Consider the following 14203-nt stretch of genomic DNA (forward strand, 5'->3'; position numbering starts at 1 on the left):
GTAGAAGCACGGTGGCTAGGAAAAACTCCCTAGAAAGGCCAAAACCTAGGAAGAAACCTAGAGAGGAACCAGGCTATGAGGGGTGGCCAGTCCTCTTCTGGCTGTGCCGGGTGGAGATTATAACAGAACTATGCCAAGATGTTCAAAAATGTTCATAAGTGACAAGCATGGTCAAATAATAATCATGAATAATTTTCAGTTGGCTTTTCATAGCCGATCATCAAGAGTTGAAAAACAACAGGTCTGGGACAGGTGGCGGTTCCATAACCGCAGGCAGAACAGCTGAAACTGGAATAGCAGCAAGGCCAGGCGGACTGGGGACAGCAAGGAGTCACCACGGGCGGCAGTCCCGACGCATGGTCCTAGGGCCCAGGTCCTCCGAGAGAAAGAAAGAGAGAAGGAGAAAATTAGAGAGAGCCAAGATTTTCAAAATGTTCATAAATGACAAGCATGGTCAAATAATAATCAGGAATAAATCTCAGTTGGCTTTTCATAGCCGATCATTAAGAGTTGAAAACAGCAGGTCTGGGACAGGTAGGGGTTCCATAACCGCAGGCAGAACAGTTGAAACTGGAATAGCAGCAAGGCCAGGCGGACTGGGGACAGCAAGGAGTCACCACGGCCGGTAGTCCCGACGTATGGTCCTAGGGCTCAGGTCCTCCGAGAGAAAGAAAGAGAGAAGGAGAAAATTAGAGAAACCAAGATTTTCAAAATGTTCATAAATGACAAGCATGGTCAAATAATAATCAGGAATAAATCTCAGTTGGCTTTTCATAGCCGATCATTAAGAGTTGAAAACAGCAGGTCTGGGACAGGTAGGGGTTCCGTAACCGCAGGCAAAACAGTTGAAACTGGAATAGCAGCAAGGCCAGGCGGACTGGGGACAGCAAGGTGTCATCATGCCCGGTAGTCCTGACGTATGGTCCTAGGGCTCAGGTTCTCAGAGAGAAAGAGAGAACGAGAGAATTAGAGAGACCATACTTAAATTCACACAGGACACTGGATAAGACAGGAGAAGTACTCCAGGTAACCAACTGACCCTAGCCCCCCGACACATAAACTACTGCAGCATAAATACTGGAGGCTGAGACAGGAGCGGTCAGGAGACACTGTGGCCCCATCCGAAGAAACCCCCGGACAGGGCCAAACAGGAAGGATATAACCCCACCCACTTTGCCAAAGCACAGCCCCCGCACCACTAGAGGGAAATCCTCAACCACCAACTTACAATCCTGAGACAAGGCCGAGTATAGCCCACAAAGGTCTCCACCACAGCACAAACCAAGGGGGGGCGCCAACCCAGACAGGAAGATCACGTCAGTAACTCAACCCACTCAAGTGACGCACCCCTCCTAGGGACGGCATGAAAGAGCACCAGCAAGCCAGTGACTCAGCCCCTGTAACAGGGTTAGAGGCAGAGAATCCCAGTGGAGAGAGGGGAACCGGCCTGGCAGAGACAGCAAGGGGTTTGTGTTTTTGATTACAACGCCAAGGTTTTGTTGGAGAGGTTGAGAGCTCTTCTGCACACAGGTGCAACGAAACAGAAGCACACTAGCCTTGGCAGAGAAAGCTGAAGGGACATTTACTCAAAGGCTCTAGTGAGTGCAACAGTGCATATAAAGGTGTGTGTGTCTGCAGTGTAGCATAGAGATTGGTGTGTGTGTCTGCAGTGTAGCATAGAGATTGGTGTGTGTGTCTGCAGTGTAGCATAGAGATTGGTGTGTGTGTCTGCAGTGTAGCATAGAGATTGGTGTGTGTGTCTGCAGTGTAGCATAGAGATTGGTGTGTGTGTCTGCAGTGTAGCATAGAGATTGGTGTGTGTGTCTGCAGTGTAGCATAGAGATTGGTGTGTGTGTCTGCAGTGTAGCATAGAGATTGGTGTGTGTGTCTGCAGTGTAGCATAGAGATTGGTGTGTGTGTCTGCAGTGTAGCATAGAGATTGGTGTGTGTGTCTGCAGTGTAGCATAGAGATTGGTGTGTGTGTCTGCAGTGTAGCATAGAGATTGGTGTGTGTGTCTGCAGTGTAGCATAGAGATTGGTGTGTGTGTCTGCAGTGTAGCATAGAGATTGGTGTGTGTGCGCACGTGCATGTAAGCCTCTAATTTCTGATAAAAGTTTAGATATTCAATTTTCTTTGATCACACATTGATAAAGAAGTTAGCTACATGACTGTGAACACATGGTGACAGCTGATATAAAAATAAACCGATGCGCCAAAGAAACATTGTGATAATGTTGACAGGCCAACTTTTGACAACCTATCCCCCAAAAGCAAATGACAGTCACTCCTCCATCTGCTCAACGTCTCTCATTCTTCTTTTAAACAATCCTTCATGCTCGTCAACACATTGGTACGCATTGACACACTGTGGCGCGCATTGACACACTGTGGCGCGCATTGATACACTGTGGTACGCATTGACACACACTGTGGCGCTTCACACTGCACCCGCCAAGCTGCGCGCCACAGTGTGTCAATGCGCCACAGTGTGTCAATGTGTACCAACGTGTTGGCGCGCATTGATACACTGTGGTACGCGTTGACACACTGTGGCGCGCATTGGCACACTATGGCACTTCACACTGCACCCGCCAAGCTCTGTAGGCGGTGGTAAGGTTTCTCCATCCCACACTTTTCACACCTCACAAATTCCTACAGTAATAAAAGACTCTGGCAGAGAAACCAGTCATCTGCGCTAAAGTTCTGAAAGTGTGGACTAGTATGTGTGTGTGTGTGTTTGTGTGTGGTGTTTGCGTGTCCGCAAAGTAGCCCCACTTTATTCCATCACAAAATAAACCATCCGAGTCGATGTGTAATGAAGACCATTGAAATAATGAATTCCTAATGAATGTTTAAGTTCAGAGGTTATTCAAGCTATTCATGCCAGAACAGCACTAGAACAATAATCTAGCGAATCAGAAAGGTGATTGAGTGCTGGGGACCATGACACAATGCTCACTGGCTTCAATTTCCTGCTTGCTTTGGAATATTAGGGCCAATGTATTTTTTATTAAATAAATCATATTTGTCCTGTTCTGTTGTGACGCACAATACATAACTGGCCCTAAACTAAATGTCTTCTATTACATTTACAACGTTCTTCTCATCTTAAATTATTTTCATGACATTTATATTTTCATGACAGAAAGGCCTTGGTTTACACGGAAGGTTGAGAAGAGCTGGCGGATTCACTGTGTCTTGGAGTAGTCTCCCTCTCTCTTTCTTTTCTCCTCTCTCTCCCTCCTTACATAAGGCAGACACCAGGTTCACTAAACCTGAGATGGATGTTTATGGAGAGGTTGTACTTGTAGTAGTCAGCTGGACACACACACACACACACACACACACACACACACACACACACACACACACACACACACACACACACACACACACACACACACACACACACACACACACACACACACACACACACACACACACACACACACACACACACACACACACACACACACACACACACACACACACACACACACACACACACGGCTGAGAGGCACCCATCTGCTGTGAAGAACTAGAGCAGAGGGAGTGTGTTTAAGAGGTGGTAGGGGCTTAGGTGACTGTAGCCGTGGTTGCACAACGAGTGGCGAGTTAACATATGCACACAAACACACACACACACTCTCAAAAACACACACAGTGTCCCTGCTGTTGCTCAACCTCACTACATAATTCCCTCATCGTCATACTGTGTCCTCTGATGAACTGTGTCCACATCTTCTCTTACAATAATGAATGGTGACGTTTTCCCTAATGGGAGTTGGGTAGTGACATTTGTTATTATATAGCCAGTCCTTATTCAAACAAAACATCATGTATGCCATGACAGATTCAAGTGGGAGGGAGTGTGATAAGACCTGATCCAAGATCTGTTGTTTTGAAGAGCCTGCAGCAGGTTTTTTTGATAATGTTAAAATATGTCTCCTTCTGAATATGCCTGTCTCTCTTTCCCTCTTTTGCCCTCTCTCTCTCTCTCTTGCACTCCCTCCTTCCCATTCACTCTCTCCTCTGTGTCCCTCTGTTCCCCCCGGCTCTCTCTCTCCGTCTCTCTCTCAAGGATTAGCGGTACGGCAGGGCAGACCCTGCTGACTCAGCACCTTTAGGTCCCGGGCATCCCGGTCGCTGACGCAGGCATTTGTGATGAAATCTAGCTCTCTCTGTCCCTCTCTCTCTAGATATTGCCGACTTGGGAAGTTTCTGTCCTTGGATGCTCAGCGATGCGCTGGGAGAGGTCACACACACACACGGCTGAGAGCCAAGACGTGAGGGGGTGGAGTATTGTGTGTTGCACAGCTGTGAGGGCGAAGTAACTCGGGGCAACATGACAGCAGCAGTCTGCCATGCGAAGCGTCGAGTGTGTGAGGAACAACACTTTGCCTGCGTTCCAAAAGGCACCCTATTCCCTATACAGTGCACTAAACCTATAAATAATGTCCACTTGTAAAAGTGGAAGAGTTAAAGCTACAATCTGGGATTTTATATTCAGTAAAACAGCAGCCCCGCATCTTGTTTTGGTGTACAACCATTGGACAGATCCCAGATTGTACCTTTAACATGGGTGGATGATGGTCACTCACCTGTTGAGGTAGACACGTTTCTCGGTGAACTGGCCCTGACCGTGGGCGGGGTCCTCAAACGGTTCATTCTGGACCACCTCCACCCCCTCACCGCGGTCACTCTGCTCATGGCTGTGCTTGCTGATCATATATAGCTGGCCAATCCTGTACTGGAGAGAACAGAGGGAGACAAGACCGCAGGATGTTCAGGGTACGATCGCAACATGAACACGTTCAGTTTAACAAAAGAATCGAATACAGCTGATCAGTCCTGTAACGGAGGAAACAGAGAGGTGGACCCGACCATGACCGTAACATGAACCCAAACATTAACAAGCACAGGCGTGAACAGGAAGAACACATATGACCTCATATATAGCGCCTTCAGAAAGCATTCACACCCCTTTACTTTTTCCACATTTTGTTGTGTTGTAAAATGGGATTAACATTGATTTAATTGTCATTTTTTGGGTCAACGATCTACACAAAATACTGTGTAATAAAATTAATAAAAATAAATATAAACTGATATATTTTGATTCGATAAGTATTCAACCCCGAGTCAATACATGTGAGAATCACCTTTGACAGCAATACAGTTGTTTCTTTCTGAGTAAGTCTGCGAGAGTTTTGTAAATCTGGATTGTACAATATTTGCCCATTATTCTTAAAAAATATATATATTTAAGTCAAGCCATATATTTTTAAGGCGATTTAAGTCAAAACTGTAACTTGGCCACTCAAGAACATTCAATGTCGTCTTGGTAAGCAACTCCAGTGTATATTTGGCCTTGCGTTTTAGGTTATTGTCCTGCTGAAAAGTGGATTTGTCTGGAGGAAACAGAGAGGGGGACCAGACCAGAGATGGGTGAGCTTATGCCAGCAGCAGAAGCAAAGAGTTCAACCGACAACCACACAGCAATGCAAAAGTGAAACACACAGATATAATAATCTCTTATGACACGTAAACACCAAATAAATTACAGCTATTTTGTATGCGCTTCATCTGTCACAAATGCTTTATTAAACAGTTGAGTTTGAGGTAGATTTAATTTCACCCTTCAGGATGTCACCACCAACATTTTGAAGTCATTGTTTTCAGGGCTCTTGCCCTTTCCTTTGAAGACTACTAGAAAGAAAGACCACCAGTGAAGTGCTTCTGAGACTTCCTGACCAATCTATTGAGGCTTTAATAATTCAAGGTTAATCCACAAAGACTGTATTTTGATCAGAGTTAAGCTGCTGTCCCAGAGCTAGAGACAAAGGATGGAAAGAGAGAGGTGGGAGGAGGTAGGGAGAGCGAGAGAGAGGGTGAGATAGAAAGGACAGCCAGAGAGAGCGAGAGGGAGGGTGTGGCTGGGAAAGGAGTGGAAAGATACAGAGGGAAAGAGAGGGGGCAGAGAGAGGTTGGGAGAAGAGGGAATGCATTAGAAAGACAGAGGGGGAAGATAAAGAGGGAGAGAGGATTGAGAAAAAGAGAGCCGGCAGAGAGAGAGAGGATGAATGAAGAACCAGGATAGGCAGAGAGAGGATGAATGTAGAACCAGGATAGGCAGAGAGAGAGAGAGAGAGGATGAATGTAGAACTAGGATAGGCAGAGAGAGAGGATCAATGTAGAACCAGGATAGGCAGAGAGAGAGGATGATAAATGGAGGGAAAGAGAGATAAGAGAACATTATTCAGGAGAGCAAGGGAAAAGCGAGGGTGAAGCTGGAGAGCGGTAGCATGAGAAAAAGAGGGGGAGAGGTAGAGGACACACTGCGATGATACTGAACGACGCTAATCCTCTTATCCGTGGCCAGCTGAGAACAAGTGAAGCCCTCTACTCATCCCCTGCTGAGTCACTCCTCTACTGCATCCCTCTCTCCACTCATCCTCCACGCATGACCTGACGGGCTGCTGCAAAATAAAGCTTTGGAGAAGAGGAGGAAGGGGGGAAGAGGGGGAAATGGAAGAGGAGAAGGGGGGAGGGGGTGTAGTGGATGAAGGGGGGAATTGATGTTTCTAACTTTTCCATCAGCCTTGGCACTTAACATCTTAAGTGACTTCAGAGGAAACTGTGAAGGATTGACCTCATATTGACCCCAAAAGCCCAAAATGGTGTCAAGGATCATCAAGGGTCCTCGAGTGTCACAGTTTTCAGGACACACACTGCCCAATAGCAATAATCTGAACGTTTGTCACATTGCAGTGTAGAGGCCACTTTGTACAGCTCTTTAAACTACAACCACGTCCCACCCTCCATTCCGTGTCCTCCACAGTCAGCTGGTTTCTCCTTTAACCTTACAAAAAAATGGAAACTGCATTTCTTGAGTGACTCACTCAGAGTGACTCACTCATTCCTCACCAGCCGGAACCTAAGGTCTCCCAGGGCTATGGAGAGTGGGCTTGTGTCAGAAATGGATGCCTCAGCACAAAAGTGCACCCAGGAACCACCTACAGTAGCACATTTCTGCACATTGCAGCCCGAGACGCAATCAATTATTAAGACCGGTGCGCCCGCGTGGGCGAGACTTGTCACACAGACAGGGCGGACGGGGCGGAGGGAGACACTGCAATGTCATCATCCAGGGCAAGGAGTGTCCCTTTGGGGGGTGGGAAGCAGGGAAGCAGTCCTGGCTGGATGTCTGACAGGAACAGAGAGAATCCTCGGAGAGGATGTCCTTCATCTGAATGAGTCGACTGACACACCCCTGCATCACATGGTGACGTCATTTTGAATATTGAAGAGCTCCCCGTGTGTTTAAGATACAGACGTACCGTTGTGGCTTTAGCTCAATCCCCTCTTTCTGCCGATATAAAGTTTGTGCTTATTCCATAACAAGGGGCGTGTGAAAGCAGTCTTTTTCTACACATGAGAAGATCCGGACAAGAATATCACCACGAAATTGGCTGTAAAACTCAAACCGTGTGAGCTAAACTAATAGTAGTGACCACCATCGAAAGGAGAAGAGTCTCACGAACACCAATGTGTCGGTTGTTCTGCTTGACGATGTAGACAAGAATCAGGGGAGTCCTCTGAAGGTAACCCAGTACCGGGCTGGAAAAATGGCAAAAAGTGAATAGGGGGTAAAAATGTGCCACGAATAACGTGACCAAACATGGGTAAAAAACTTAATCTCTGAGTTCTTATATCTCTCAGATATAGGACAGACACTTCAACATCTTATTCCTTATTATTTATTTTTTGGATTGTCTGTTTTGTACAAATGTGCTATATTCAATGCGCTTCTATGGGCTATAGCAGTAAAGGCTACAGGGGCCTTAAAATTCCAAATCAAATGGGTAAATGATTAATTTTATGACCATCTTAAAACAATTCCATTTGTAAGCTTAGTATATACTGCAATCTATGGGGCATTAAGTGTGGTCTCTCTCTCTCACCTGCTCATTGAACATCTCATTCCAAAATCATGGGCATTAATATGGAGTTAGTCCCCCCTTTGCTGCTATAACAGCCTCCACTCTTCTGGGAAGGCTTTCCACTAGATTTTGGAACATTGCTGCGGGGACTTGCTTCCAATCAGCCACAAGAGCATTAGTCAGGTCGGGCACTGATGTTGGGCGATTAGGCCTGGCTCGCACTCGGCGTTCCAATTCATCCCAAAGGTGTCCGATGGGGTTGAGGTCAGGGCTCTGTTGAGGCCAGTCAAGTTCATCTACACCGATCTTGACAAACCTTTTCTGTATGCACAGACCATTATTCCTCCTCCACCAAGCTTTACAGTTGGCACTATGCATTGGGCAGGCAGCGTTCTCCTGGCATTCGCCAAACCCAGATTTGTCTGTCGGACTGCCAGATGGTGATGCATGATTCATCACTCCAGAGAAGGGGTTTCCACTGCTCCAACCAACACTTGGCATTGTGATCTTAGGCTTGTGTGCGTCTGCTTGGCCATGGAAACCCATTTCATGAAGCGGTTAGAGGGACAACAGAGCCCTGAGAACCAGCCCATCAGTGATCTGATGATCATTAGCAAGTTGGGTACTACCTACACATGTCCAGAGTGCATAAGAGGAGATTACCGTGATCCAACGGTCACGTAGAATTTTACTGCGGTCATGACTGCCGGTGTGACGGTAATAAAGGTCACCGCAACAGCCCTTGTGACGACAGAGAGTCACAAAGGGTCTGAAAACGAATTTGTCGTGTTTTGGAAATGACACATCCTCTTTCATTCACTTCCTCATAATCTTTGTTGACGAGGGGCAGCAGTTTCTAAATATAGAGAGAGTGAGCATACAGTATCTTGTATTGGTTGAATAAGCCATCGTCCATGTTCTCATTTGAAACAGTGATGAGGGGCAGGGGATCCATGTTGAACCAGAGGAGGCTGGTGGGAGAGATATAGCAGGACAGGCTGGAATGGAATAGATGGAAAGGTGTCAAAAACATAAAACACATGGCTTCCATATGTTTGATCCCGTTCCTGCGATATCTCCGCCCACCAGCCACCACTGGTTTGAATTATTAACTGAGAAAAGCAGTGGTGTTCGCAGGCTAGTTGGAACTGTTTGCAGGACAAACAACGTTTGGCGTTGATCATTTCAATATCATCCTTCTGTCGGTCAATAAAAATGGAGCGCTTTGATAGTCTACGGAATCGGCGTTAAAACATGCTACTTGATCAAACCCACTTCATCTAGGATGCATCCCAAATGGCACCCTATTCCCTATAGTGTACCCTATGGGCCATGGTCACAGGTAGTGCACTATATAGGGAATAGGTTGCCATTTGGAAAGCAACCCTAGTTTCTTTGGCATCTGTGCAGTCTCAGGAGATGTAAAGAATAGAGATGAATCAAAGCTTCAATAAGCAGAAGAGCCCCAACCAACAACCCTGGCCTGCTTATGCAATTTGCCTGATGACAATGCAACTGAGAGCACTGTCCCCATTAGTCTCTGTCACTGAACAACAGCTTTATCAATACGGCTACAGATTAGAACGCTGCTGCTCAGTCAATACCATGGATTCAAAAACAACCAGCTGGGCAATATCTCTAGGCCTAGACCATACCTCGGTATAGACCGTGTGTTATTAGAGGTCAGGTTATGTTCAGGGTGACCTGACCAGGAAAAACTATGGGATCGGGTTATGGAGTACAGTATGACGTTAGCCTTCGGGCTAAGGGCTAACCAGAAGTGTTCCTGACAATGTGACTTGACCAGGAAAAACTGTCAGGTCGTGTGGCCTATACTACTTCTCAGACAACCACAGTCCGGAGTGGACAGCGAAGATATGAATAAACAAAAGCGGCATTAAAGCGGCAACAATCGATGGTGGCTAGTATCAGAATTCCCCTGGTGATGATGTACGATCGATGCGGCACGCTTCGCCAAGGAAGCGAAAGGGAGGCGATTTATGGTGAGCCCGGAGGCAGACGGGCTCACCATAAATCGCCTGGGTCGGAGAGAGGGAAATGAGAGGCTGAGGGCGGTAAAAGAGGGAGGGTTGGGTGGAGGAATTCTACCCAGAGATTATTTCCACTCGTTATTCTATTTGGACGTTGCTCATCAAACACACCGGCCTCCAGGTCTAATGCGTCTTCACAAATAGACGTGCTAAAAGCGCCAGCAGCTTGTTTTTAATTGGGTGTGTTAACGAACGCTTGGCCCAGAGCCAAACTCGTCTTCTTGCCCGTTTCTGAACATCTAAACAGTTGTTTTAATTAAAAAAGTAAACACCGACTGATATTCATATTGGGGCTCAAGATGAAAGGGAGACATTGTGCACTAATATGTTTAAACGACACAACAGCTGTAAGGCACACTTGTGATGCATCTAGAATAGCCTACACAAGGCAATAAAGAGTTGGTCGTGTCATTGTTGACATCGCAAATAATGTTGCAAAAGATGGCGTCTTACAGTTGCTGAATACCAATGAATATGTATCTGTCTGTGTGTGTATATTGCTGAAAGTCACGGAAAGCACTGGAAGACTAGCCTATACTACAAAGTAGGCGATCAGTGAACCTTCTTGCCTCTAATCCAATTATCCAACGCTACCTACACCTCTAGTCTGCGCCCCTCTGGTTCACGCTAACGCTAATAGCTACGCTAATTGTGCTGTTCCACCTCGTGAACCAGACATTATTGTCAACCCCCGAGGAGCTCCATAGCAACCATGGGGAGAATCCATTACCGCGACCGCTAGCCCTGGCAGGTAGCAAAAAATACACGCTCCCAACCAGAGAATAGCTGCGACAAAAGAGAGAGAATGTCAAAATAAATCTCTCCCCTGCCCCAAAGGCAGACAGTTCATATGAATTAGCTCCTTATTCATTTCTGTTTTCCCATTTCTCAAGTTTTCTCATCTCCATTAAGGCTTGAATGGGTCTCTGTCGGCAGAGGGAGAGCAGGTAGAGAGAGTCAGAGAGAGAGAGAATATGAGAGTGTAGGAAATTCCAGGTGCAGCGTACATTCCAAAAGGTAGGCATCAGAACCAGTTCAATCCTTGTATTCTCTTTCAGAGTAGTCTAATACTGCCAAGAGATAATCTACAAACAATGTACGGCTCAGTTTATTCTCTATGGGCCTCTTAAACCCCCCTCCAATGGACAACAATGAGCACTGCCAACAATTAAACTGATGGATTAGCAAAGCCATAATGGGAGACAACATAAAAGGGGGAGATAGGCTACATGATTAGATCAGATTGCCTGTAATAGCCTACCTCCATTGAAAAAAAGAAGGCATGGTGAGAATATAGCTGGCTCAGGGGAGATAACCCCGGCCTGATAGATATGGTGAGAATATAGCTGGCTCAGGGGAGATAACCCCGGCCTGATAGAGATCTGTTCTCAGCTCCCACTGCAGAGGGAGAGGCAGTGGCAGAGCAAACACATCTATACACTCTCACAGGTTGGAACAACACACACAAGCCCCCCCCCCCCCAACCAAACACACACCCTCCCCTTCCATACACACAGTATAGATCATGCTGACCACAGAGATCAACACGCCATTGAACTGGCGTGGCGTGCTGCATCAAATACCCATTATTCCCTATGGAGAATGCCTGGCTAGGATTACACTGATAGTCCCCTTTACGACATGCCATACCGTAACCCCCTCCTCCTCCCACCTCCCACCCTCCGCTTCCAGATACTGCTGTCTCAGCTATGGCCCCATCACTCCCTAGCAGCCTCATTCACTCAGATGGGCAATATATTCCATACACTTCCACATTGATGTGCACATTTAATCAATTGTGCAGCGCGCAGGGGGTACTGCTCTCTCAAGATAAGATTATCCCTGTGTGCTTCTGAGTCAATAGGTGCAGGGGGCTCAATTAGTATGTGTGTGTAAATCCGGGTATCATCAGTGTGATAACATGTCGGTAGGGAGGGGGCTCTGAGCCAGATGAAGGCTTGATTAAGTTTGTGAGGAAGGGAGAGAGAGAGAGAGAAGCACAGCATTTCCCTTTTCCCATGTACTCAACATAGCTGCACTGAGAGTCGTTCTCGATGATGGTTTCTCTGCCCTGCTCCTCTCATCTCAGACACAATGCACACATCCCAAGAGCCTCAGCACAGACACAATGACAGGACCAGATTAGGGCCTGAGCCAGCAGCTCATGTAACACTACCACCACTGGGCTGCGAGAGGTAGAGAGAGGGGGGGCTGGATACAGAGGGAGAGAAGAGAGAGAGAATGAGTGAGGAAATACAGAGGAGAGAGAGATGATAATTGGTCTATGATGAATGCAAACACAGAGAAACCAATATTAATTATTAAAATGGGGTTTTGAATATGCTTTTGGTCTCCGTTTCGGAAGCCAAAGCAGCCATTAGCATACAACATAACGAGGCACTTTTATCCAAAGCCACTCACAGTTAGCATATCCAATGGAACGTAATGGCACACATGAGAATCAACCCCACAACCCTGGTGTCGCAAGAGTACAACCACCCCGAAATAACTTCCTGTGTATACAACCCTCTCAGTCGGCCCCTCCGACTCTGGCTGTATAGCTCTTTTTCATGGTCCTTCGAGCCGGATAGGAACAGCAAGCAAACCACCTGAATCACACATCACGGTAGCACCCATGTTTGAAGAGAGCATTTAGCATGTATTACCTGTAGTTCTCTTCATATGTATTTACAGTCTACGCGGCTCTGAAGTCTGGTCAACAGATGCTTCGTAGAAGGTGGATTGACATCATTATATATCAGTGTCACTGAACGCTATAATGACTCCACTACCCATAATTCAGCCCTCTGGCTCAGCGGTCCAATGGCCAACAGTGTCCTTTCCAGACATGCTTCATGTTCTTCGACATGGTTATTTATATGGTTTAGCCCACCAGATGGACACACACACACACACACACACACACACACACACACACACACACACACACACACACACACACACACAGTCTCTGACACCAGTACATCCACTTTGGTCAGGCCTTACCCACAGTCCATGAAATTGACTATAGCTGATACCCCCAGGAAGATGGAGGATAGAAGTGGAGTGGGACCAGGCTGTGGTCTTGTCTGGGCTGGAGTGAGACAAACAGGGCCGAACTTGTCTACCTGCTGCCCAGGATCCGGCCCGGGCCTAAGCCCTGCCACTTTCCACACGCTTAATTGGCCTAAATGTGATTAAGTGGCAAGCATCCCAGCTGAGTCGCAAGCCCAGAAAACACATCACCACCATAATCACTATTCATCGTCACAGCGTTGACTATTCGTCATCATACGTGCGCCCAGGGGACGCCGGCGGCTGAGGCCGAGTCAGTGGAGAGGGGCATTCTGGGATGGATGACTTCCTGTGATGAAGGCCGTGGTCATTCTAATGGGATGATGGAACAGGAGGAAGAGATGGAGGGATGGAGGGATATAATTATGTAGTTAAGAGAGAGAGAGGGTAAAACAAAGATTGTAACTCCCTCCATTCTCCATCCATCAAACCACCACAGCCTCCACTTAGACATAAACCTATTGCTGCATTAGATAAGCACCCTGTGAAGGGAGATTACTATGTACGTGAATGACAGGAGGGAAGGTGAGGATACATCCAGGCAGCCCATCACGGGATATGTTTCAAATGGCACCCTATTCCCATTATAGTGCACTACTTTTGACCAGAACCAGGCACCATAGAGATCTGGTCAAAAGTAGTGCACTACATAGTGAATAGGGGCTATTTGCTACGCAACCTCTACAGATAGGCATCAGAAGCATATTTCTCAGCAGTGACTGTCATGTCGCCATTGAGGAGAAGGTCACAGTGAGCGTATATGAATTGCAAATTCACGCCCACAGCTGTTGAGGCCGGTGTGTTGGGCGCACAGGAGCAGCGTGAAGAGCAATCTGAAACATGGCGCCGCGCTGCGGGAGAGGCCCTGACATATGCACTCAGTCTATTCTCTTTCTCTTGGATGTGTGTTGAGAGGTGGGGAGAGAGACAGTGTGTGTGTGTGTGTGTGTGTGTGTCTGTGTCAGAATGTGTCTTCCTCTAGTGGTCTTGTTCATTCATTGTTTAACACACACTCCTTCGTTCTGCCTCAGAACACACACGTCCACATGGCACTTGTCACAACAATGTCTAAATCAATACCTCAGTGTGGTTTTACCTCAGTACTTTGGATTTGAATCAGTCAATTACCCCTA

General features: G+C 46.8%; 1 protein-coding gene across 1 annotated transcript in view; it reads right to left on the minus strand.

Moving 5' to 3' along the window:
• The window catches only part of LOC139567517 (cytoplasmic phosphatidylinositol transfer protein 1-like), a 73842-nt gene that overhangs the window by 18519 nt on the left and 41120 nt on the right, over positions 1-14203 (minus strand). Inside the window, exon 2 of the mRNA XM_071388843.1 lies at positions 4603-4751. Coding sequence (XP_071244944.1) covers positions 4603-4751 — 149 coding nt within the window. The remainder of the gene's footprint in view (positions 1-4602; positions 4752-14203) is intronic.

This window comes from Salvelinus alpinus, chromosome 2, assembly GCF_045679555.1.
Source record: "Salvelinus alpinus chromosome 2, SLU_Salpinus.1, whole genome shotgun sequence".
Classification (NCBI taxonomy): Eukaryota; Metazoa; Chordata; class Actinopteri; order Salmoniformes; family Salmonidae; genus Salvelinus; species Salvelinus alpinus.